This window comes from Salvelinus fontinalis, chromosome 30 (assembly GCF_029448725.1).
Source record: "Salvelinus fontinalis isolate EN_2023a chromosome 30, ASM2944872v1, whole genome shotgun sequence".
Taxonomy (NCBI): domain Eukaryota; kingdom Metazoa; phylum Chordata; class Actinopteri; order Salmoniformes; family Salmonidae; genus Salvelinus; species Salvelinus fontinalis.
In genome coordinates, this window is record NC_074694.1 from 12,834,153 (window position 1) to 12,861,629 (window position 27,477).

General features: G+C 41.6%; 1 protein-coding gene across 2 annotated transcripts; it reads left to right on the plus strand.

Moving 5' to 3' along the window:
* Window positions 1-13,838: 13,838 nt before the first annotated feature.
* On the plus strand, window positions 13,839-22,960 carry LOC129828643 (transmembrane protein 100-like). Of its 2 annotated transcripts, XM_055889738.1 has the most exons (3): window positions 13,840-14,295; window positions 14,614-14,694; window positions 20,049-22,960. In XM_055889738.1, exon 3 carries the CDS (start codon window positions 20,086-20,088, stop codon window positions 20,569-20,571), a length of 486 nt encoding a protein of 161 aa, XP_055745713.1. In that variant the 5' UTR covers window positions 13,840-14,295; window positions 14,614-14,694; window positions 20,049-20,085; the 3' UTR covers window positions 20,572-22,960. The 2 variants fall into 2 exon arrangements, with proteins under 2 accessions (XP_055745714.1, XP_055745713.1); XM_055889739.1 differs by lacking the exon at window positions 14,614-14,694 and having other exon boundaries at window positions 13,839-14,295.
* The last annotated feature ends 4,517 nt before the right edge of the window (window positions 22,961-27,477 follow it).

A 27,477-nucleotide genomic window follows, 5' to 3' on the forward strand; every position in this document is an offset into this window, starting at 1 on the left:
GATTATTCCACAGCGGTTGTAGGAAGACGCAAAGGGTTTGATGAGGCGAAGGCTCGACTCAGGAGAATGAAGATGGACTACGCTCTGTTGTACCCAGCCACATTGAAGATTATGGTCAACGGATCACCTAAGAAACTCTTCACACCTGAGGAGGCTGCTGCGTTTATTGACTCTCTCGGGTAAATAACTTTAAGCTGCGCCGCCGCAGCATTGGATAACTTTATTATCTTATTTGAATCTGATCAGGAAACAGTGGTGTGAGTTCTCACATGCTCCGATTCAGTAATATTCGTATTTTTATTATTTTTCTTGCTAAAGTAACTGCCGCTATAGCTCAGGCTGAGACATGGGTGAATCTATATTGGTGCCCGGGCTTGGTTTTAGGTGGAAGAGCCTCAATCTTCATATATTGATTTTCATTTTCATATGTATAAAGGACGAGGCTATTGAGTGGCAATGCAGACTTAAGAGTCTACATTGGAAAGTTGAAATCCCCTGCATGTTAGCTAGTGGGAAAACCCCCTTTTGGATCTTTACATGTTTCATTTTTGGGTTTAGTATAGTTAGAGTTCAGGGTTCATATCGTTTGTTTATGCTCGGTGAGATAGAAGAGAGTTCAGCACATGGAAAAAGGTACCACCCCATTTTTACAGTGGGATTCAGTCTGAATATGAAACGGTCAAAGTGCAATGGCAGGTAACACACTGCGTGTATGTACATGGAACATTAGAGGGAGCCATAATCCCATTAAAAGGAAGAAGGTACTGTCTTTTTTGAAGAAAGAAAATATTGATATTGCCCAGTTGCAAGAAACTCATTTGGATGATAAGGAGCATCTGAAATTACAACAAGGGGGGTTTGGTCAAGTGTTTTTCTCATCATTTACATCCAGAAGTAGAGGTGTAGCAATTCTTGTGAAAAAGAACTTACCACTTAAGGTCTTGAATTGTGTGAAAGATAAACTTGGTCGCTTTGTTATAATTAATGGTACTTTACAAGGGCAGAACATCTCCATAATGAATATTTACTTCCCCCCTGCCCACCCCCCTGATTTCCTTACTAAGGTATTTCTAGACTTTTCAGAATTAAACTCAGAAACTGCAGTGGTTGGAGGAGATTTTAATTGTTTGTTGAACCCCCTTATTGATAAGTTGCCCAGCGGTATAGCTTCACTCTCTCCTCGAGCTAAGTCACTTAAAGCTATTTGTGATGATCTGGGGTATGCTGATGTTTGGAGAACTTTTCACCCCTCCAACAGAGAGTTCACTTTTTTCTCTGCACCTCATGGATGTCAGACTAGAATAGATTACTTTTTTATGCCCAGGACGTCTTTGCAGTCTGTTTTATCCACTAGGATAGGAAGCATAGTCATATCTGATCATGCGGAGGTGATCCTGGACATAAAACTCAACGGGGCATTCAATCTGTCAAGACATTGGAGGTTGAATACAACCATCCTTAAAGACCATACGTTCACATCATATTTTATTACAGAGTTTAAAGCATTTTTCTCTATTAACTCTCAATCAACAGATAATCCCTCGCTCCTTTGGGAAACCTGTAAAGCGTACGCCAGGGGTCTGATTATGACATACACAGCCACTAAGAGGCGGAAAAAGCGTGAAAAGCAAAAAAGGTTAGAGGTTGAATTAGGAACTAAAGAGAAGGACTACATTAAAACTCCCACTCCTGCCCTATTAAAGGAAATATCAGTTCTCAGATCAACGTTGGACTCTCTCCTAACACAGGACGCTGAAAAGAAAATGGGATTTGTCAGGCAAAAACTATATGAACATGGCGATAAGCCAGGAAAGTACTTGGCGTACCTAACTAAAAAGAGAGCTGACTCACAGTCAATTGCTACTATTACTGATTCGGATGGCAATCATTTATATGAAAATAAATTGATAAATGACTCATTTAAGAAATTTTGTGCAAATCTTTATGCCTCAGAACTGCCAAATAAGAAAATAAAGGATGTAAACGGATGGCTAAGTTCCTTCATATGGAGTAAACGCAAGCCAAGGCTTAAGATGGCAATATTGCAGCTGCCAAGTTCTATTGGGGGCTTGGATCTGCCCAATATCAGGTTCTATCAGTGGTGTGCTATAGTGGTGTGAAATATGTTATATTTCTGATTGGATCACAAACGATGACTCCTCTATTTGTTTAGACATTGAGACTTCTCTTTCAAAATACCCCTTACAGGATCTTTTATTTTTCAGAAGTTTCAAGTCTGTAGAAGATCACTGCAATAATCCTATTACACTTAGCACACTCAAGGTTTGGAGGTCAGTTCAGCGCTTCCTGGGAAGGTCCAAACTAACCTCTGCTCTTACCCCAGTTCTTAACAACCCAGATTTTGGTCCAGGATTGCTGGATGCTGGCTTTAACTTTTGGCTTAATAAGGGCATACGCAGACTAAATGACTTATTTGCTGATAAGATTCTATTGTCATTTGAGCAGATGGTGGAGAAATATCGACTCCCAAAGCAGGACTTTTTCTGCTTCCTACAAGTAAGACATTATATTGTGAAGAGCACCACCTTAATTGGTAACCCTGATATGTCTGTCATTGAGAGAATGCTTTTTTTTCCACAAAGGAAAATGTCTGTAAGTCTGTTTTATAATGCTTTAAGGTCCTTTCCTGCTGTCAACACACAGAGGGTGAAACAAGTGTGGGAGAAAGAATTGTCTGTGACTATTGACGAAGAGATGTGGGAGGACATTTGGAGATATGCAAAAACAATATCTATATGTAATCGTACTAAAGCAATCCAATTAAGAATAATACACAGATTGCATATATCCCCAAATCGCAGATATGCCTTTAGCCCCTCTTCCTCTTCTCCTCAGTGTCTTAAATGTAAAACTGATACAGGCACCCTAACACATTGTTTATGGTCATGTACCAAAATACAACGATACTGGTCTGGTGTTCTGCAAGAAATTGAAAAGATCCTAGGGGTTGATCTAGAATTGGACCCAGTTTCGTTACTGTTAGGTCTCCCTAGTAGGCATGTTACTTCTGTGAGTAAGAGGAGGCTTTACAACATCCTTACCTTTGCTGCAAGGAAAAACATCCTTTTACGGTGGATTAGTGATAAGGTTCCTTCTATTAAAGATTGGCATAAGATACTTTTTGAATGGGTGCCTCTGGAATATCTGACATGTACATTGCATTCTAAAACAGATCAGTTCTACAAAGTGTGGGAACCCTATCTAAATTACCTAGAACCTGAGCTATCAGCTATTATGCTGCAAGGATTCTCTTAGAATGGTGGTGATCTATGTACTCAGAATTACACTGTATGTTCCATGTGTGGAACCTAACTTCTTAGTCTAAACCAAGCTTTTTTGTTTAATTCCTGTTTGTAAGTTTGTTTAAAATGTGTGTATTGAGAGACGCAATGATGGGGATAGGGTGGGAGAAGCGGGGGGAGGGAGATGGTGTGCGTATGTATGTGTATGTATATGTATATATATATATATGTATGCGCAGGTATGTGTAGGCGGGTGCTGTTTCTCTTTGTTGTTTTTTTTTGCCTTGTCTCTGTTGTTGTATCTCTTTAATATGGGTGAAAATTGTGAAATTACAATAAAAATACTGTTAAAAATAAATAAATAAGGCATTCATATAAAGCAGAAAAAACGCTTTGTTTTCAGAGGAATGCACTGTACTTCAGCATTGTAATGGTCTGCCACATCTGACTCTGGCTTTCACCATCCCTAAAAAGTGATTATCAATCAGAGCCCTAATAAAGGTGCTTGTGAAACCTGATAGACCAATGTCATCCCATGAATCGGCCAAGAACTCCTTCCGATAAAGTCTTATATAACTCCTGTTCAGAGCACATCATTTGATCAAATTCTGAGGGTATGAAACTACAGTATAGCTCTCACCGTGTTCATAATTGCATGAAAAATCAACTCATAGACTTGCTTGGAAGTTACTTCGAGGTGATTTGACCACAACTTTTGAAAATCATGTGCTTGCTATCACTCCAATAGTTATTTTGGCTAGTTCACTCAAGTTGGGAGTTGCTTTTGAAACAAATCGGAACCATGGATGTCTCTCTCCTGGCCCCATAGATTACATTCTGGGTAAATGACAAAAGAGTCTGAAAGTGAAGATATCCTTTTACTATGTAGTCATAGAAACTTGAAATATTGTCTGACATATTAGAGGAATTCATAAAAACCAAAAGTGAAGCATTTGTACTTAGCAACACAATATTGATGATTGAATTATTTTGCTCTAGTTCAGTCTTTTATCAATCACTTAAACATGTTTAATTATCTCTTACCTAGCTTGATGACTGTGACCCTTTCTGCTCCGTTTTGCTCTTCTAAAATAAACTGGTTAGAAGGGCCATGGGTCATGTTAAATTGTGTAGAAATGCAAGACATTTGCTATGAGTTGCACACAAAAAGATCTGGGGGAAGACCCCAGACCCCCATGACTCGCGCTAAAGAGTGAGGCTCGCTCGGCTGGAATGTGTTTATCCTCCAGCAAACTTTAGACCATGCTTATGCACAGTTTCTAGTGGTTAAAGTATTGTATTGCAAGAAGGCAAAAATGACCTTGTGCAAATGGGGAATACATGAAGACTTTTTCATAACAACAAAACAGGTAACTAAATATAACATGATGCAATCATTTTCTTTTAGTGAGAATAGCGAAAATCGATTTATTTGATCCTTGATTTCTAAAACAATTACAAATCTATTCTCGATTATTTATTTAATTTCCGTAATCATTGCAGAATAAATTCAGCACCTTTTCTGACTGATGGTTTCAAATTGCGAAATCGCTCATTTAATTGTACCCACTTCACAGTAGTAATAGATAAGCTACCAGTATTAAAAATAGTTTTGCTCTATGTGATCGAAGCTCAGTTTAATGGTAGAACGCTGATGTTTGTAGGCTACGTCTGAATACGGTGATGTGACATTTCTCGAGTTGCCTAGACAATATTTATGAACATAATACATATTTCATTAACATTGCATCTTTTCTGGCCATGATAAATTCATATTCCCAAAGTAACCATACAACAAATTACCATGCGCATTTCTCATTTAATTGGGCCTGTAAAATAGGCTATTATCATTTCAAGTTTTTGCTATACGCATACGAAAGGGAGGTTTATAACATACATTCGAATTTAACAGCTGAACAGATAGTTGATATTTTGCACTGAAGTGTGTAGGCTACCACTGTAAATTGGCCTAGGCCCTACTGTGGTTTTACATTTTTTTATTCAGAGTAGACAATGTTTGAGAATTCGCGGGCAGTGCAGCATATTTTGGTTAGGGAGAAAGTAAATGCTCACATCAATGTGCTAATGTTTTTGTGTTTCAGAAACATTTTCTACAGCAAATGTCACTGCAAAAAAAACAAAAAACATTCTGCCAACAACTCCAAAGACGTTTGATCAAGTTCGCCATTGATATTTCCTTCAGATATACCGTCTTGGCTTAATTCCAATACTCTCAAAGTATACAGCAAATAAGGGCGTTATTGTCCCATTAAAATATGAATGAGTGATGGGCGTTATTGTCACATTAAAAGATGAATGAGTGATGGGCGTTATTGTCACATCAAAAGATGAATGAGTGATGGGCGTTATTGTCACATTAAAAGATGAATGAGTGATGGGCGTTATTGTCACATTAAAAGATGAATGAGTGATGGGCGTTATTGTCACATCAAAAGATGAATGAGTGATGGGCGTTATTGTCACATTAAAAGATGAATGAGTGATGGGCGTTATTGTCACATTAAAAGATGAATGAGTGATGGGCGTTATTGTCACATTAAAAGATGAATGAGTGATGGGCGTTATTGTCACATCATTAAAAGATGAATGAGTGATGGGCGTTATTGTCACATCAAAAGATGAATGAATGATGGGCGTTATTGTCACATTAAAAGATGAATGAGTGATGGGCGTTATTGTCACACCATTAAAAGATGAATGAGTGATGGGCGTTATTGTCCCATTAAAAGATGAATGAGTGATGGGCGTTATTGTCACATTAAAAGATGAATGAATGATGGGCGTTATTGTCACATTAAAAGATGAATGAGTGATGGGCGTTATTGTCACATTAAAAGATGAATGAGTGATGGGCGTTATTGTCACATTAAAAGATGAATGAGTGATGGGCGTTATTGTCACATTAAAAGATGAATGAGTGATGGGCGTTATTGTCACATTAAAAGATGAATGAGTGATGGGCGTTATTGTCACATTAAAAGATGAATGAATGATGGGAGTTATTCAGGCGGAGTTATAATGCTGGTTCACGTGCTCAAAGTTTTAGACAGGTCTGATTTATAACGGGAAACATGCGTATGTATGGCGTGAGCCAAATTTTGTGGGTGCGCAGTCTTTTCAGAAATAGCACGCACAGATATTTAGTGGAACATTTACGGTTTTAAATTACATTTACATTTTAGTCATTTAGCAGACGCTCTTATCCAGAGTGACTTACAGTAGAGTGCATACATTTTATTACATTTACATACTGAGACAAGGATATCCCTACCGGCCAAGCCCTCCCCAACCCGGACGACGCTATGCCAATTGTGCGTCGCCCCACGGACCTCCCGGTTGCTGCCGGCTGCGACAGAGCCTGGGCGTGAACCCAGAGACTCTGGTGGTGCAGCTAGCACTGCGATGCAGTGCCCTAGACCACTGCGCCACCCGGGAGACCGTGTGGGGCCACACGTGTTTTAATCGGCCTACGCTTAATTCAATTTTGGCATGATGTCCTATTAAGATAAGCAGAGTAAGGTATTTACATGACTATTGAATAATCTGCCTACTGCCATAGTCAGTTTGTTATCGAATTATTGGTGTGCATGTAAACCTACTCAGTGGAAGGCCTTATCTATCTCATGCTATCTATGATATTGCAGATGTTGTAACTTCATCATTGCCCTTAAAAGGAAAGTTGACTTGCAAATAAAAACCAGGGTTGCCATATAGACTGTCCAAAAACAAACAATCTGCCTACATCAGAATACATAGACCTACAGGGTTGTCCGGTATATCTGGTGTACACGAGACACGTAACAGTGGTGGTAGTGGTGTGTTTGCGTGTGGATGGCCCCAGTGGTGGTGTGGTGTGTTTGCGTGTGGATGGCCCCAGTGGTGGTAGTGGTGTGTTTGTGTGTGGATGGCCCCAGTGGTGGTAGTGGTGTGTTTGCGTGTGGATGGCCCCAGTGGTAACAGTGGTGTGTTTGGGTGTGGATGGCCCCAGTAGTGGTGTGTTTGCGTGTGGATGGCCCCAGTGGTGGTGTTGGGATATATATAAACACATTCATCATTCAATAAGATTAATTTCAGGGATTTCATTTCAGGGTGTGCATCCCAAATTGTACCCTATTAATGGGGAAAAATAAAGGCCTTTAGGCTATAGTGCAAGGGCCCATAGGCCTCTGGTCAAATGTAATGCGCTACAGTATATAGCTAGGGAATAGGACGTCATTTGGCACAGACACGGTTTGGCCAGAGCTTTTAGACTCAGTACGACGAACACATTAGGGAAATATTATATTCTCGGAATGGCAGATGTTTTATATAATATCATACAGTTATTTTTCTCTCTCACTCTTTTCCCCGCTTTTTTGGCTCCATATGGCTGACATTAGTGTTAATTCCCACTAAGACCAGTAGAGAGTGCTATAGCCATTTAAAAATCAAAATTACTATTTTTAAAGATTTAACCTTTATTTAACCAGGCAAGTCAGTTCAAATTCTTATTTACAATGACGACCTACCCCTGCCAAACCCGGATGATGCTGGGCCAATGGTGCGCCGCACCATACCTCTCTGTGTGTGTGTGTGTGTGTGTGTGTGTGTGTGTGTGTGTGTGTGTGTGTGTGTGTGTGTGTGTGTGTGTGTGTGTGTGTGTGTGTGTGTGTGTGTGTGTTAATAAAACATACTGTAGCACAACATACTGTTAGTTGTATACGCAATGAGCCACTGTAGCCACTGTACTCATAGTACCCAGTTGATACAGGCAGAAGGCAGAGCTCCCATCCTGAATTGAATGAATTGAAATGGTATTGACCCTAACGCTGACTGTATGATCTGTATGTGTCCAGGAAACATCTGTTAGATGCTCCCGTTCTTAAACAGGTCACACCATATTCAATAAGTCACTCCAATGACCTGATGAAAGGGGAGGAGGGGGGTGGGAGGAAGAGGATAAGAGAGATGTGTGTGTGTATATATATATAGAGAGAGAGAGCGCGAGAGAGAGAAAGGATAAGAGAGAGAAAGAGAGGAAGAGGGGTAGAGGATAAGAGAGAGAGAGAGGCACAGGATAAGAGAATGGCAGAGAGAAAGGGGGGAAGGGAGAGGGAGACATATGAGGTTCCTGTAGGTGTAAATTAAGGGTTGAATAGAGACAGAGAGTCAAGGTCCAAGGCAGAGGATGAAAAAGAGGGAGGAATGGAAAGTGAGACGAAAAGGGAAAAAAGAGGGAAAGTTATAGGGAGTAGCTCCGATTTCACTGGTGAGCCTCAGAACTCTGAAGTGAAGACAGTGGAGGAAACATCCCTGTAATTCACTGTTTCCATTGGGATTCCTCCACAGTAACCAGGGATTACCTAATTTCCTGCCTAAATATACCATGACCAGCAGTCCCGGAGAACAGACAGGAATGAGTTCAGGGTCAAAGGTTACTGTGCCAAAGAGAAGCCAGTGAACGGAGGTAGACCCTTACCCCCTATCCCAAATGGCAACCTTTTCCTTATATAGTGCACTATATTTGACTAGATCAGATAGGCCCAGGTCAAAAGTAGTGCACTGACTATATAGGGGAAAGAGGCAAAAATGGTTACCAAACATTAGTATCAGGCAAAAACATTTACCTAACATTAGTATCAGGCAAAAACATTTACCTAACATTAGTATCAGGCAAAAACGTTTACCTAACATTAGTATCAGGCAAAAACGTTTACCTAACATTGGTATCGGGCAAAAACATTTACCTAACATTAGTATCAGGCAAAAACATTTACCTAACATTAGTATCAGGCAAAAACGTTTACCTAACATTAGTATCAGGCAAAAACGTTTACCTAACATTAGTATCAGGCAAAAACATTTACCTGACATTAGTATCAGGCAAAAACGTTTACCTAACATTAGTATCAGGCAAAAACATTTACCTAACATTTATATCAGGCAAAAACTGTTCCTTGAAACATTTACAACTTACCTTTGGAAAGAAGTTTGCAGAAAATGAATGCAAACCTAATTTATAACAGGATTGGAAAAATTTGGAGACTTCTGAAACACGTTCAGTATTACAGGTTTGCTGACACGATAGACATCACATTTATCTCTATAACATGGTCTTTGTATATTGTAGCTAACTTAGTCAAAAGTTCCGGATAGCCACTGTGTAAATGTTAATAAATAAACCGCTTTCCAAACGTAAATCTTAGTTAACATTCGTTCACAGCTGTGCCAAAGATGGTGGATAGATGAAGATGTCCCATTCAGGCTGTTTACAATTGAAAAATGGTCACAGTTCCGGTCTAAGGGGTGGCTCTTCCATTGACTGTATATGAACAGAGAGGAAGAGACAAAGCGAGAGGGTTTACACTGCCCAAAATCTTACTACGAAAATAAGACCATGAAGTGAGGCATTTTGGTATGGAGGTCAATGATAGAGTGTCAAATTTGGTCAACAAAAAATTGAATTGCTAATTTGTTACATGAGGCTTATTTGATCGAATAGAAGTTTTGCAATGGTTAGGTTGTTACGAATGCACTGATATAAGTGGACGCGCGTGGCATTTCGGCCATTTTGAAAAAACAACTGTATATCAGAGTTGTGCCTGTTCACACGCGTATCTGCCCTCTCATTGGCTAGAATGGTCCCACCTGATCTCCCCGCCTGCCTTCCATCTTTGAGGACATGCACTATATTTCCATTATTAGAGCGGTCACGTGACTATTTCGTCAATATAATAAAAACACAGCAACACAACAACAAAAAGCTGTTCCTTTAAATGTTTACAACTTGAAAGGGAATGCAATCCTATAACAGGACTGGATAACAGTTACAATACTTTTAAAACACATGCAGAGTTACAGCTTCTTTTTTTTTAAATGATAGACGGTACATTTATCTCCATAACAGCCTTATGTATTTAACAATATATTAAGATAAGCAGTCCAGTGATCTTAGTGAGCTGCTGTGGTATGAAGATACATCCCTCCTACTCCACTGATAAATGAACGGTGATGATGGAAGGATATAGCGTACATCCCTCTAGTTGGTAGCTCCCCCACATCTCTACACTAGACAGGGAAGGAAAATCAATCTGTGTGCATTCATTTAACATCCCAGCTTAGTCCCAAATGGTATGATATTATTTATAGTGCACTACTTTTGTCCAGGCCTCGTATGGGCTCTGGTCAAAAGTAGTGCACTCTGTACAGAATAGAGTGGCATTTGGGATACCCCCTGTGTGCATACATTTAACATCCAATCTCAGGTCTATGGGTTTCGAGATCTGCACTCCACTTCAAATTAGAACAATCCTTTTGGGAAATATGCGACAAAGCTCGAGTCGAGTAAATAAAATCCCTGAGGACCTCCGTCTGCCTGTTCTTATCGATATACTGTTAACTGGATTCAGGGCAGCTTGTTGTTATGGCTTTCTGAGAACTCTCTCTGAGCTAATACCCAGAAGATCATTCAAATTAACTGAATATTGGAAAACTTCCTACAAATTGCTCAATATGTTCACTGTCAATACAAGCAGCTGCTGCAATGTTCACGTGGAGGAACCATACAGCACTTCAGTTCTTGTTTGTAAATTGTTTATCTTTTGGACATCTTGGAGGAAATGTCTGGTAATGTGAACCCCTGAGAGGAGAATAAGTGGACCAACCTCTAACCTCAATACGTGCAGATCCACATTGATATACTATAGGCCGATGTTGTCCAGCTACATGGGCTTGCACCACCTCCAAAAGGAACCACAGCCCCAGAAAGGCTGCCTCTGCCTCTCTCAGGGCCCATAACAGAGCCAGGCTGTAGGGGAGAGACCCCAGCAGTGGGACTTCTGCCCTGGATCAAAGAAGAGTGTAGGGGGCCCTCTATGTGACTGGACCCCAGGCAGGGCCTGAACTCTGTGGGGAGAGTTGCCCCCCCACTGGGCCCTGATGGTCTGATCTCCACAGGCAGGTCCTGGGTCTGTGGGGAGAGTTGACCCCCCACTGGGCCCTGATGGTCTGATCTCCACATGCAGGTCCTGGGTCTGTGGGTAGAGTTGACCCCCCACTGAGCCCTGATGGTCCTATCTCCACAGGCAGGTCCTGGGTCTGTTTAGAATATCACAGATGTGCCTGGTTGGAGCTCAGACATTACAATACAAACACAAACACAATGTATGATTCAACAATAAGCCAAAATCATTCACACAACCCCATATCATCCCAAAAGGCAGCCTATTCCCCTACATAGTGCACTACCTTTGAGACATATGTGCCCTGGTCAAAAATAGTGCACTATATAGGAAATGGTATGCCATTGCATACAGAGTCCATGACTCCCACTGTGTTCCTGTCTGACTAACCATCTACACCTAAGCACATTCACATTCTTTACAACAGTCATTAGACCACTGCAGAGATGCAGGGATCATGTTTCATTTTGATTTAGGTTCCATCCCTATTCCCAAAGTAGTGCACTACTTTTGACCAGGACCCATAGAGCTTTGGTTTAAAGTAGTGCACTATATAAGGCAGGGGTGTCAAACTCATTCCACGGAGGGCCTAGTGTCTGCAGGTTTTTGGTTTTTCCTTTCAATAAAGCCCTAGACAACCAGGTGTGGGGAGTTCCTAACTAATTAGTGATGTTAATTCATCAATCAAGTACAAGGGAGGAGCGAAAACCCGCAGACACTCGGCCCTCCGTGGAATGAGTTTGACACCTGTGATATAAGGAATAGGGTGCCATTTGGGATGTATTCTTAGACTTGAGTATCCTGCTCTAAATGGACTATAGACAGACAGTAAGGCGCAGTGGAGGTTGCTGAGGGGACAACGACTCATAATAATGGCCGGAAACAATGCAAATGGTATGGCGTCAAACAACTGGAAACCATGTGTTTGATGTGTTTGATACCATTCCACCGATTCCGCTCCAGTCATTACCACGAGCCTGTTATCCCTAATCAACCTCCTGTGCAGCAGGGTAAAGACAATAAACACACCAACAGACTGTTGAACCTGACTAACTCTCTGCAGATGTCAAAGCCAAGCTGGATCATTATTCTCACGCTCTGCAGATCAGAGAAACACCATCATTAAAAACAGGTCATTTGTATGAGGACACGGATTTTGAGGTACACCACAGAAGGTTAGGTTTGTGGATAAAGGGTAAAGCAGTCTGGTATGGCCTTTTGCTCACTTTTCTCTGACAATTCTCTGGGGGATAATGGTGGGAACAGTAGGAAGCCAGCCTGTGTGTGCGTGTGCATACCTGCATGTGTGTGTGTGTGTGTTTAAGTAATGGTTTGATATTATTGCAGTCATTTGTAAGTGACTAATGCAAAGTGGAAGAAAATAGCGTGTTGTCATTTTGATTTAAAGAATCCTCATTTGAGAGTATCCAACAGAAAGTGCTTTAGTCAAGAAATAGGCTTACTCTGGCTCACAATGTTTATAACTGTAACTTTATCAATCATTTGTGTAAATGTAAAAAAAAATATATATATGGGAATTCAGAGTCAGAGTGACACGGCAATGACTAAATGCTATTTTCTTCCACAGTACATTAGTCACCTACAAATGATTGTAACTGCAGGCAAATCACTGACGTTGCAACCTTTACTTGACATTTATACAGTAAGTCAGTGAAGCAATGGTGCAGTGGCATTGTGCAACAATGGAGAGTAAGAGTTTGTTGCATCCCTGTGTGGAAATATTGAGTGTCAGTTAGGAAAGCATTGAGTCCAGGAAGGAAAGCAGTCAGGACTACTCCCCATGTGAACAAGAACCAGAACCCGAAACAAGGGGTTAAAATAATACCAAGACATTACTTAAACAACCAGACCCTGAAACAAGGGGTTAAAATAATACCAAGACATTACTTAAAGAACAAGACCCCGAAACAAGGGGTTAAAATAATACCAAGACATTACTTAAAGAACAAGACTCCGAAACAAGGGGTTAAAATAATACCAAGACATTACTTAAACAACCAGACCCCGAAACAAGGGGTTAAAATAATACCAAGCCATTACTTAAACATACACAGACACAGACACAGACACACACACACACACACACACACACACACACACACACACACACACACACACACACACACACACACACACACACACACACACACACACACACACACACACACACAGAACCATTACATGCTAGGGTTACCAGCCATTATACAAACATAGTGTAAAGGCCATACCTTAGTTTGCATATAAAGCATAGGCAGTGCCATGGGTGAGTCTTGATACATTGAAACACAAGTAGAAAGGAACAACATAGATGAGACAACAGATGGTATCATAACAGTAGACATTATTAAATTGTTCTTGTTTTGTGATATACGCTACTGGAAAAACAATGAAGAAGAACGTACTTGTTGTTTAAATACATAATTATATGTGATGCTATGGGTTATTAACACATTGAAATTGCGTTTGCTGTATATTTTGAAATCAATAATAATAGACTTAGCAGTCTTATCAGTTCAACTGTGTCCCTGTCTTCCCGAGTGGGAAGGGTTAAAAGTTTCCTTGCTCGTTTACTAGGTGAGGGGGAGAGGAGAGTCGTGTCTCACAGCCACTCCCCTCTTTAGCTATTGATATCCCCCCGCATGATTCTCCAAGACGTTGTAGACCAGATCATGGAAAGAGAGACAGCTTTCTAGACATGACTGCGCTCGTTTAGAACATCCGCTGCCTGCACGGTACATGGACACCCACTGTATAGAGAGATTAGAAGTGAGTGAAATAAACGGTCCTAAGCTATATAATATATCTAATTCTGGGAAAACCTCTGCGCATATAACACATTTCCATGCGCTCGTGTGATAGGTAAACAGGAGAATCGTATATTATATCTGTATTTGGAGAAAAAAAACGAACTAATAATGGTCAAAAAACGAACGGATGACATGACAGACAACTTCAAGAACGAGATGAGAGTGAACAGGCTGACGGTTGCATTCCGTTACTCCAAAGACGCACTCGAGAACGTCAGAGAATGAAAAGAGCTCCAGAATACAGTAAGTTTAACTGATTTATGTTACTTTAATGGTGACATTCACAGTTATTACTTGCATTGAATATCATATCCCTGAAACTACCATATGTGCATGGGTTATGTGTAAAATATGGAAACAGTCGGCATCTAAATGTTGATAAAGAGATTCATTTTTATCGACCCCCCCCCCAAAAAAATCTCCATAACGCGCGTGCAAGAGCCTAGACTTCGATATATTGCATCGCATCCCAGTGGACATCGACAGAGAAGTTAAGTGTTGATGACATATGCTACATCATAGATTTTTAATGGCTTCTAACATCTTCCATTTCATCATTAGAGCAGACTGTTCATGAAATTGACCGGCTCTGGTTTCACGGAGGTCTCCTAACGTTGCCCGCCGTTCTCCGGGGAATTTGAGGTATGTTGCACATTGTAAAGGCCTCAAGTTCAACTGCCAACGATGCATCCGGTGGAAATATTACTGCCAGGGCATAGGCTATGCATAGGCACAGAGACAGTCCAGAACCTGGCCATTCTGCCGCCCAAGGCGAGACAAAAAAAAGCCCGCCCTCCTATACCTAGAATAGTCCCAGTAAGCAAAATGACGTTGAAAAGACATCTAAAATACATATTTTTTTCCAGACATTGAAGTTATGTTCATTTTAGGATCTGAATGAAAGGTGAAAATACGTATTTTCCGGTAGTTAAAATACATTCCGTTATAAGGTTCATTTTCAGTTCTGAATTAAAGTTGAAAACACATCTTGAGTAGAGGTCATTAGAGTAAAGTAGTGTACAATACAGTACATTATACTCTAATACTCTACTGTGCTGTACTATTGTACTGTACTGAACTATACTTAACTTCTATTTACTGTACTGTTTAAGTTTAATTTATTTGCACCAAAGAAAACAAGTGATAAAACAAAAATACATATAATTTTTTTTGTTGCTGTAGTATAGAGTTAGGAAGCAAGCCTGATGAACCAAACCACTAATCTTTCTGATGATACCAACTGATTTCATCACTTTGCTGCAGACAAATTGAATAGGATCTTTCCAGGATAACTTTTCATCAATTAGAAAACAAAGGAATCTAGTGGATGTGACCACCAATTGAGATTCTGGCTCTATTTTTACAATATTTCTTATTCTTACTAGTGAAAATTGTAATGCCCAGGGTGTCGTGGATGAAAGGAGTCAAACGCAGGAGACAGAGAGTTCAGAGTAGCGTTCCAAATTTAATTCCCCACACGGGTGAAAACACGCTGCTACTCTAAAACAAATGCTTCACCACAAACAAAGTGAGAAACACGAATAAACATAAACCAACGAACACGTATCCTGACACACAAGAATGTACAGACTGTACACACAACAATCCCGCAGGCCGGGCTGCTGGGTAATAAAGCCCCACAAATCACCCTAACCACAAACAGGTGTCAATAATCAACAAAAAGGGAGGGGGAGGAAAAGTCAGTAGCAGCTAGTAGGCCGGTGACGACGACCGCCGAGCGCCACCCGAACAGGAAGGGGAGCCACCTTCGGTGGGAGTCGTTACAGAAAATAATGATTTTTTTAAATTTATTTTTACATTTAAAGATAATTTGTTTATCCGGGAACCATTCAGAAAATTCAGAGTTGGCTTCATTAATTAGTGAATCAATCAATTGGTATCATCAGCAAAGAAAATGTTAAGTGATTTAGATTAGGAATAATTAAGGTCCAATTATCCAAACCTGTGGAACCCTGTGTGACGCCACAGAATATCTTGGCCCTTGCAGATGCACAAATGTTTGCATAAAACAATTGTTCTCTATCATAAACATAACTATATAACCAATTATATGTATAATCATGAAAACCATAATAATGCAATCATGATCAACCGTGCCAAACTGTTTGGATAAATCTAAAAACATGCCAAGAGCGTATAGAGGGGTTTGGGTTAAACGCGGAAGACACGGTTGAATAGATTCAATTGGACAACTGACAAGGTATCCCCCTTTCACTTTGCTTTCCCTTTTATTATTGTTCAGGACTGTAAAGATTTTATCCACAAGTTGCAAAAGAGACATATCTGTGGAGTAGTTTTTATGAAATCCAAATCAAATTACATTTTATTTGTCACATGCGCCGAATACAACAGGTTTAGACCTGTGAAATGCATACTCACAAGCCCTTCCCCAACAATGCAGATTTAAGCAAAAATACCTTAAAAAATAAATAAAGTAACGAATAATTAAAGAGCAGCAGTAAAATAACAATAGCGAGGCTATATACAGGGGGTACCGGTACAGAGTCAATGTGCGGACTATATACAGGGGTGGTACCGGTACAGAGTCAATGTGGAGGCTACATACAGGGGGTACCGGTACAGAGTCAATGTGCGGGGGCACAGGTTAGTCGAGGTAAATGAGGTGATATATACATGTGTGGGTAGAGTTATTAAAGTGACTTGTGCATAGATAATAACAGTGAAAAAGAGGGAGGGGGGGGGGGGAATGAAAGTAGTCTGGGTTTTTACTTTGACCTGTTCTGTTTTTAGGATATGACCTGTACTGTTTGTTAACATGACATATTCATATCGAAGGCCATTTTTTATTTGATTGGGAGCCATTTAGATTAGGCTATTTGATCAGAGAAACGTGCATGATGTAGAACGTGTCTGTCTCATGACATTGTCATCCATTTTATCTCCGCTCCAGCCTGTAGGCTGCAGAAAAGGCCATATACTCGTTATGTTAGATTATTTTTTGATGGAACATTGGTGGAGCGTCACAGCGGTGCGTCTCTCCAACAGCACTCTGGAGAGGCGCTCTCAGCATGCACAAGCGAAATATTTCACACCCCTGCTTTTGACAAAGTGGGCACGGCTTATCACAGGGTGGCATCAGCGCTCACCTAAATAGACCATATGCTACTGGGTGAGAGAAATTGGCATTCTTTTTGGGCATACAGTGCATTCGAAAAGTATTCAGACCCCTTGGCTTTTTCCACATTTTGTTACGTTACAGCCTTATTCTAATATTGATTAAATTGTTATTTTTCCTTATCTATCTACACATAATACCAATAATGACAAAGCAAAAACAGTTTTTTTGAAATTTGTGTACATTTATATAAAAATATAAAAAAATAATACATTTATATAAGTATTCAGGCCCTTCGCTCATTATTTTGTTGAAGCACCTTTGGCAGCAATTACAGCCTTGAGTGTTCCTGAGTATGACGGCACAAGCTTGACACACCTGTATTTGGGGAGTTTCTCCCATTCTTCTCTGCAGATCCTCTCAAGCTTTGTCAGGTTGGATGGGGAGCGTCGCTGCACAGCTATTTTCAGGTCTCTCCAGAGATGTTTGATCGGGTTCAAGTCCGGGCTCTAGCTGGGCCACTCAAGGACATTCAGAGACTTGTCCCGAAGCCACTCCTGCATTGTTTTGGCTGTGTGCTTAGGGTCGTTGTCCTGTTGGAAGATGAACCTTCGCCCCAGTCTGAGGTCCTGAGCGCTCTTTAGCAGGTTTTCATCAAGGATCTCTCTGTAATTTGTTCCGTTTATCTTCCCCTCGATCCTGACTAGTCTTCCAGTCCCTGCCGCTGAAAAACATCCCCACAGCATGATGCTGCCACGACCATGCTTCACCGTAGGGACGGTGCCAGGTTTCCTCCAGACGTGACACTTGACATTCAGGCCAAAGAGTTCAATCTTGGTTTAATCAGACCAGAGAATCTTGTTTCTCATGGTCTGAGAGTCCATTAGGTGCCTTTTGGCAAACTCCAAGCAGGCTGTCATGTGCCATTTACTGAGGAGCGGCTTCCGTCTGGCCACTCTACCACAAAGGCCTGATTGGTGGAGTGCTGCAGAGATGGTTGTCCTTCTGGAAGGTTCTCCCATCTCCACAGAGGAACTTTGGGTTCTTGGTCACCTCCCTGACCAAGGCCCTTGTCCCCCAGTTGCTCAGTTTGGCCGGGCAGACAGCTCTAGTAAGAGTCTTGGTGGTTCTAAACTTCTTCCATTTAAGAATGATGGAGGCCACTGTGTTCTTGGGGACTTTCAATGCTGTATACATTTTTTGGTAAAAAATGTTGGGCCCCAGATCAAATCACATTATATTGGTCACAAACACATGGTTAGCAGATGTTATTGCGAGTGTAGCGAAATGCTTGTGCAACTAGTTCCGACAGTGCAGCAATATCTAACAATGAATCTAACAATTCCACAACAACTACCTAATACACATAAATCTAAGTAAAGGAATGGAATAAGAATATATACATTTATTAAAGTGGCCAAGGATTTCAAGTCTGTGTGTAGGCAGCAGCCTCTCTGTGTTAGTGATCAAAATTTCTTCAGCTTCCTGAGGTTGAAGAAGCGATGTCGCTGTTGCGCCTTCTTCACCACACTGTCTGTGTGGGTGGACCATTTCAGTTTGTCTGGGATGTGTACGCCGAGGAACTTAAAACTCTCCACCTTCTCCACTACTGTCCCGTTGATGTGGATAGGAGGTAGCACCCTCTGCTGTTTCCTGAAGTCCTCAATCATCTCCTTTGTTTTGTTGACGTTGAGTGAGAGATTGTTTTCCTGACATCACACTCCGAATGCCCTCACCTCCTCCCTGTAGGCTGTCTCGTCGTTGTTGGTAATCAAGCCTACTACTGTTGTGTCATCTGCAAACTTGATGATTGCGTTGTAGGTGTGAATGGCCACACAGTCATGGGTGAACAGCTAGTACAGGGGGAGGCTAAGTATCAGCGAAGTGGAGATATTGTTTCCTACTTTCACCACCTGAGGGTGGCCCGTCAGGAAGTCCAGGAACCAATTGCACAGGGTGGGGTTGAGACCCAGGGCCTCAAGCTTAAAGATGAGCTTGGAGGGTACTATGATGTTGAATGCTGAGCTGTAGTCAATGAACAGCATTCTTACATAGGTATTCATCTTGTCCAGAAGGGATAGGGCAGTGTGCAGTGGGATGGTGATTGCATTATCTGTGGACCTGTTGGGGCGGTACGCACATTGAAGTGGGTCTAGGTTGTCAGGTAAGGTAGAGGTGATATGATCCTTGGCTAGTCGCTCAAAGCACTTCATGATGACAGAAGCGAGTGCTACGGCATCTGTGCCTCGACACGATCCTGTCTCGGAGCTCTACGGACAATTCCTTCGACCTCACGGCTTGGTTTTTGCTCTGACATGAGCTGTCAACTGTGGGACATTATATAGACATGTGTGTGCCGTTCCAAAAAATGTCCAATCAAGTGAATTCCAATCAAGTTATCGTTTCAAGGATGATCAATGGAAACAGGATGCATCTGAGCTTAATTTTGAGTCTCGTAGCAAAGGGTCTGAATACTTAAGTTATTAATAAGATATTATTATTATTTGTTATTTTTTGCAAAAATGTATAAAAACCTGTTTTTGCTTTGTCATTATGGGGTATCGTGTGTAGATTAATGAGGAGAATATATTTTTTGTAATCGATTTTAGAATAAGTCTGTAACGTAACAAAATGTGGAAAAAGGGAAGGGTTTTGAATACTTTCCGAATGCACTGTAATTATGTGAGGTTTTATGTATTGTTGGATGTGCGTCTTGGTCAGTTTAGCTTGGAAAATGCCGCCCTTGTCAATCTGCCACTATAGGCCACTATAGGCGGCCTTCAATTCAGTAAATTGTGCTCTGTTCACATCCTTTATAGTTGTCCTATTTCATAAAGTGTAATCTGGGTTCTCTGTTTTGTTTTCAATATGACTAAAATGTATTTTTCTCTCTCTGTAGGCCACACAGATTGACAGGTTGACCACTGAAAGTTAAAATGGCCCACCTTTTCCTAGCCAGCAAAATCTCTATTCCAGATGACTCTATCAATAAAAATGCACCGAAAGTCCCCAAAAGCGCCATGAAAATGCCCACATCTACCTCTGAGAAAGTCACTACAGAGAAATCCAACAACAACAACCACAACAAGAAGGACCGTAGCGTTGTTGTGACGACCGTCCCGTTAATCAACGAGGTGCAGCTGACGGCGGCCACCGGCGGGGCAGAGATGTCGTGCTACCGGTGCACCGTGCCATTTGGCGTGGTGGTCCTTATCGCCGGTATTGTGGTAACGGCCGTGGCGTACACGTTCAACTCTCACGGCTCCACCATCTCGGTGCTGGGGCTGGTTCTGCTGTCAGCTGGGCTAGCCCTCCTGGGGTCCAGTGCTGTCTGCTGGAGGGTCCGGCTGGGGAGGAAGAAGGACCGGAGGAGGGAGAGTCAGACGGCCCTCATGGCCAACCATGGACTCTGCGTGGTCTGAGCCCTGAGGGAAGAGAGGGACTGTTAAAGTTTGAAGTTTCAACAATTTATAGTCAAGGTGCCGCTGTGGCCTGAGGGGAAGACTTGGACAGTGGAACAGTGGGACTGTTAAATGGAACAATTTGAAGTTTAAACAAAAGGTATTGAATGACAAGAGACTAGAGAGTTGAGGGATGTCTGAGCTGGTTGGGTATGAAGGACTCACACATTATCAAAAACAGATGCTTAGCTGAAGGACTAGAATGGGCTAGAAAGTCTAGCTGCTTTGTAGGTGAGATACTATCTGGAAGGACTATATGCCTAGAAAGCAGAAGTTGGAACTGAAATTAATTTCCAAAAGTTTACCCATATTTTTTTCATTCTGTTCCGCTGTTACGACCAGCAAAATAAAGTTCTGAACTGGTTCGAACCCCCAAAAAGTACCGGTTTATATCGTTCCTTTCTGTTCCTTCAAATCAATAGTTGTTTACATTTAGCTCATTAAATTACTTTACCAATCAGTGTGGATAGAGCAGGCAAGCTAGTTGACAAACAAGTGGCGCAAGATGCGACTGAAATATTGCGGAGAGAGCGACAGAGGGTTGAGGAAGAGGCTTGAAGTGCTAGAGCAGGCAAGCTAGTTGACAAACAAGTGGCGCAAGATGCGACTGAAATATTGCGGAGAGAGCGACAGAGGGTTGAGGAAGAGGCTTGAAGTATTGGGCATCTTGTTATGACATGCATGATCTGAATTTAGGTCCACAGAATTATACCTATGAGGAGCGGCTTCTATGGAGGAACATTGAATGTCCTTTGAGCTAGCTAGCTAACAAGTTTGAGCTAGCTATCTAACAAGCTTGTGTATGCACCAGAATTTAAAAAATACATCTTACCTTTTTGTTGTTAATAAATCCAATGTGAAACGTGATAACTAGGCCTTTAGTATCCTTAACTAGCATTGAAAAAGTGAATCCATTCTTCTCTAACTAATTAAAAATCTCTCTCTCTATCTTCTGAATTCCACTTGTAATGTTAGTACAGTAGCCTATGGTAACGTCAGTACAGTAGCCTATGGTAACATCAGTACAGTAGTCTATGGTAACGTCAGTACGGTAGCCTATGGTAACGTCAGTACAGTAGCCTATGGTAACATCAGTACAGTAGCCTATGGTAACGTCAGTACGGTAGTCTATGGTAACGTCAGTACAGTAGCCTATGGTAACGTCAGTACAGTAGTCTATGGTAACGTCAGTACAGTAGCCTATGCTTCGGAGGGGGGAGGGGCAGATAGCCTAAACACGCACACACACTGGCAAATTTTCAGTTTGCAGGCAGACACTGGAATAAGTTTCTGAGTGACAGAGTGAGGGCTTTGCATAGGAATTATACCTATGTTTTTTTGAGAGACTAGAAAAAAATGCTTGGAACATAAAATAACGTTATTAACCGGTTCCCATGCTTTTCAATAACTGTTCTGTTCCGGAACAATATGGATCCCTTTCGTTCCCTGTTCCGTTTCTTTTCCTTGAAAAATTACATTATTTTCCGTTTTTTCGGTTCTGTTCCCTGAACCGGTTCCAACCCCTGGTAGAAAGACTAGCTGTTCTGTAGCTAAAATACTATCTGAAATTCTGGTGGTTTGTTCTTCCAGGACATTTAAAAAGACCAGGATCAAGATCATGGAGGTAAATATGGAGTATCCAAAGATTAGTTATTGGAAAGGATGGATGAAGTAGGGTGAAGTTGCCCCTAGATTCTGATCTTGAGTAATTTTTGCATTTTCCTCACTAATAGTTAAGGTTAGATTGGGGGAGGAGAAGCTGATCCTAGATCTGTACCTAGGGGAAACTTCATCCTGGAGCATAAAGGATCGTTACACGGTGGACCATGATTCTCCATTCTACTATTCTCATGCACGTCACGTGATGTATCTGTGACTCTATTGCTGCTCTGTTGATGTTTCAAGTGAACATTTAATAGGTACTTAATGTTATGTTTTAGATATGTAGTAGACTGGCTGACTTTTCACAGTCAAAGCTCACTATGACAATGTAAAGTGAACTTGTAGGAAGTGATTGCCTAATGAAGTCAAAGTATCTCTCTCAAGTTCGATATGCACAGCTTTTAATGCTTCCTTTTAAAACAGTGCTCATAATTTTAAATAACAATAAAATATACCTTTGTATCTGCCTAGTATGCATAATATTGATTCATTTAATACATGTTGTGCCAAATGTGCAGTTTTTCATTGTTAGACCAGAGCTGTGGCTAAGCAAGTTGTGGTTTCATTGAAAATTGTTAACAAATATAGCATTGTACTCTGTTAAAGTTGTATTTTCATGCTATTTATGACATATCCATTGACATATATTTGGAATATTTGTGCCAATAAACTTAAGACACAAAATCAATGTGCCAATCATCAATCAATCAATTAACCAATCAAATTATATTTTATTTGGATGACCCTTTTAACAAAAACGTCAGTATTAAACATACATTTGACTTTACTTTGGGAAGTGGGAGGGGCTGGACAGTGAGGAAGTGGAAGGGGGCTGGACAGTGGGGGAGTGGGAGGGGCTGGACAGTGGGGGAGTGGGAGGGGCTGGACAGTGGGGAAGTGGAAGGGGGCTGGACAGTGGGGGAGTGGGAGGGGCTGGACAGTGGGGGAGTGGGAGGGGCTGGACAGTTGGGGAGTGGGAAGGGGCTGGACAGTGGGGAAGTGGGAGGAGCTGGACAGTGGGGAAGTGGAAGGGGGCTGGACAGTGGGGGAGTGGGAGGGGCTGGACAGTGGGGGAGTGGGAGGGAGCTGGACAGTGCGGAAGTGGAAGGGGACTGGACAGACGAAGGGTGGGATGGGACTAGACAGTGGGGGGTGGTTGTATTTATAGTGTGGGGGTGGTTGTATTTATAGTGTGGGGGGGGGGGGGGTAGTTGTATTTATAGTGTGGGGGTAGTTGTATCTATAGTGTGGGGGGGTAGTTGTATTTATAGTGTGGGGGGTAGTTGTATTTATAGTGTGGGGGGTAGTTGTATTTATAGTGGGGGGGGGGTAGTTGTATTTATAGTGTGGGGGGGTAGTTGTATTTATAGTGTGGGGGGTAGTTGAATTTATAGTGTGGGGGGGTAGTTGTATTTATAGTGTGGGGGGTAGTTGTATTTATAGTGTGGGGGGGTAGTTGTATTTATAGTGTGGGGGTAGTTGTATTTATAGTGTGGGGGTAGTTGTATTTATAGTGTGGGGGTAGTTGTATTTATAGTGTGGGGGGTAGTTGTATTTATAGTGTGGGGGGTAGTTGTATTTATAGTGTGGGGGGTAGTTGTATTTATAGTGTGGGGGGGTAGTTGTATTTATAGTGTGGGGGGGTAGTTGTATTTATAGTGTGGGGGGGGTTAGTTGTATTTATAGTGTGGGGGGTAGTTGTATTTATAGTGTGGGGGTAGTTGTATTTATAGTGTGGGGGGGTAGTTGTATTTATAGTGTGGGGGTAGTTGTATTTATAGTGTGGGGGGGTAGTTGTATTTATAGTGGGGGGGTAGAGTTGTATTTATATTTATAGTGTGGGGGGTAGTTGTATTTATATTTATAGTGGGGGGGGTAGAGTTGTATTTATATTTATAGTGTGGGGGGGTAGTTGTATTTATAGTGGGGGGGTAGAGTTGTATTTATATTTATAGTGTGGGGGGTAGTTGTATTTATAGTGTGGGGGGGTAGTTGTATTTATAGTGTGGGGGGTAGTTGTATTTATAGTGTGGGGGGGTAGTTGTATTTATAGTGGGGGGGGGGTAGTTGTATTTATAGTGTGGGGGGTAGTTGTATTTATAGTATGGGGGGGTAGTTGTATTTATAGTGTGGGGGGTAGTTGTATTTATAGTGTGGGGGGTAGTTGTATTTATAGTGTGGGGGGTAGTTGTATTTATAGTGGGGGGGTAGAGTTGTATTTATATTTATAGTGTGGGGGGTAGTTGTATTTATAGTGTGGGGGGTAGTTGTATTTATAGTGTGGGGGGTAGTTGTATTTATAGTGTGGGGGGGTAGTTGTATTTATAGTGTGGGGGGGGTAGTTGTATTTATAGTGTGGGGGGGTAATTGTATTTATAGTGTGGGGGGGGTTGTGTATTTATAGTGTGGGGGGGGTAGAGTTGTATTTATAGTGTGAGGGGTTGTTGTATTTATAGTGTGGGGGGGGGTAGTTGTATTTATAGTGTGGGGGGTAGAGTTGTATTTATAGTGTGGGGGGGGTTGTGTATTTATAGTGTGGGGGGGTAGAGTTGTATTTATAGTGTGAGGGGTAGTTGTATTTATAGTGTGGGGGGGGGTAGTTGTATTTATAGTGTGGGGGGTAGTTGTATTTATAGTGTGGGGGGTAGTTGTATTTATAGTGTGGGGGGTGGTTGTATTTATAGTGTGGGGGGGGTAGTTGTATTTATAGTGTGGGGGGGTAGTTGTATTTATAGTGGGGGGGTAGTTGTATTTATAGTGTGGGGGGTAGTTGTATTTATAGTGTGGGGGGTAGAGTTGTATTTATAGTGTGGGGGGTAGTTGTATTTATAGTGTGGGGGGGTAGTTGTATTTATAGTGTGGGGGGGTAGTTGTATTTATAGTGTGGGGGGGTGGTTGTATTTATAGTGTGGGGGGGTAGTTGTATTTATAGTGTGGGGGGGTAGTTGTATTTATAGTGTGGGGGGGTAGTTGTATTTATAGTGTGGGGGGGTGGTTGTATTTATAGTGTGGGGGGGTAGTTGTATTTATAGTGTGGGGGGGGTAGAGTTGTATTTATAGTGTGGGGGGGTAGAGTTGTATTTATAGTGTGGGGGGGTAGTTGTATTTATAGTGTGGGGGGTAGTTGTATTTATAGTGTGGGGGGGTAGTTGTATTTATAGTGTGGGGGGTAGTTGTATTTATAGTGTGGGGGGGTAGTTGTATTTATAGTGTGGGGGGGGTAGTTGTATTTATAGTGTGGGGGGGTAGTTGTATTTATAGTGTGGGGGGTAGTTGTATTTATAGTGTGGGGGGGTAGTTGTATTTATAGTGTGGGGGGTAGTTCTATTTATAGTGTGGGGGGGGTAGTTGTATTTATAGTGTGGGGGTAGTTGTATTTATAGTGTGGGGGGGTAGTTCTATTTATAGTGTGGGGGTAGTTGTATTTATAGTGTGGGGGGGTAGTTGTATTTATAGTGTGGGGGGGGGTAGTTGTATTTATAGTGGGGGGGGTAGTTGTATTTATAGTGTGGGGGGGTGGTTGTATTTATAGTGTGGGGGTAGTTGTATTTATAGTGTGGGGGTAGTTGTATTTATAGTGTGGGGGGTAGTTGTATTTATAGTGTGGGGGGTAGTTGTATTTATAGTGTGGGGGGGTAGTTGTATTTATAGTGTGGGGGGGTAGTTGTATTTATAGTGTGGGGGGGTAGTTGTATTTATAGTGTGGGGGGGTGGTTGTATTTATAGTGTGGGGGTAGTTGTATTTATAGTGTGGGGGGGTGGTTGTATTTATAGTGTGGGGGTAGTTGTATTTATAGTGTGGGGGGTAGTTGTATTTATAGTGTGGGGGGGTAGTTGTATTTATAGTGTGGGGGGGTGGTTGTATTTATAGTGTGGGGGTAGTTGTATTTATAGTGTGGGGGGTAGTTGTATTTATAGTGTGGGGGGGTGGTTGTATTTATAGTGTGGGGGGGTGGTTGTATTTATAGTGTGGGGGGTAGTTGTATTTATAGTGTGGGGGGTAGTTGTATTTATAGTGTGGGGGGGTAGTTGTATTTATAGTGTGGGGGGTAGTTGTATTTATAGTGTGGGGGGTAGAGTTGTATTTATAGTGTGGGGGGTAGTTGTATTTATAGTGTGGGGGGGTAGAGTTGTATTTATAGTGTGGGGGGTAGTTGTATTTATAGTGTGGGGGGGTAGTTGTATTTATAGTGTGGGGGGGTAGAGTTGTATTTATAGTGTGGGGGGGTAGTTGTATTTATAGTGTGGGGGGTAGTTGTATTTATAGTGTGGGGGGGTAGTTGTATTTATAGTGTGGGGGTAGTTGTATTTATAGTGTGGGGGGGTAGTTGTATTTATAGTGTGGGGGGGTAGTTGTATTTATAGTGTGGGGGGGTGGTTGTTTTTATAGTGTGGGGGTAGATGTATTTATAGTGTGGGGGGGTGGTTGTATTTATAGTGTGGGGGGTAGTTGTATTTATAGTGTGGGGGGGTAGTTGTATTTATAGTGTGGGGGGGTAGTTGTATTTATAGTGTGGGGGGTAGTTGTATTTATAGTGTGGGGGGTAGTTGTATTTATAGTGTGGGGGGTAGTTGTATTTATAGTGTGGGGGGTAGTTGTATTTATAGTGTGGGGGGGTAGTTGTATTTATAGTGTGGGGGGGTAGTTGTATTTATAGTGTGGGGGGGTGGTTGTATTTATAGTGTGGGGGTAGTTGTATTTATAGTGTGGGGGGGTGGTTGTATTTATAGTGTGGGGGTAGTTGTATTTATAGTGTGGGGGGGTGGTTGTATTTATAGTGTGGGGGGTAGTTGTATTTATAGTGTGGGGGGGTAGTTGTATTTATAGTGGGGGGGTAGAGTTGTATTTATATTTATAGTGTGGGGGGGTAGTTGTATTTATAGTGGGGGGGTAGAGTTGTATTTATATTTATAGTGTGGGGGGTAGTTGTATTTATAGTGTGGGGGGGTAGTTGTATTTATAGTGTGGGGGGTAGTTGTATTTATAGTGTGGGGGGGTAGTTGTATTTATAGTGGGGGGGGTAGAGTTGTATTTATATTTATAGTGTGGGGGGGTAGTTGTATTTATAGTATGGGGGGGTAGTTGTATTTATAGTGTGGGGGGTAGTTGTATTTATAGTGTGGGGGGTAGTTGTATTTATAGTGGGGGGGTAGAGTTGTATTTATATTTATAGTGTGGGGGGTAGTTGTATTTATAGTGTGGGG

What these genes read in the sequence shown, in the direction of transcription:
- LOC129828643 (XM_055889739.1), top strand. Translation starts at nt 20,086, where the DNA reads ATGGCCCACCTTTTCCTAGCCAGCAAAATCTCTATTCCAGATGACTCT.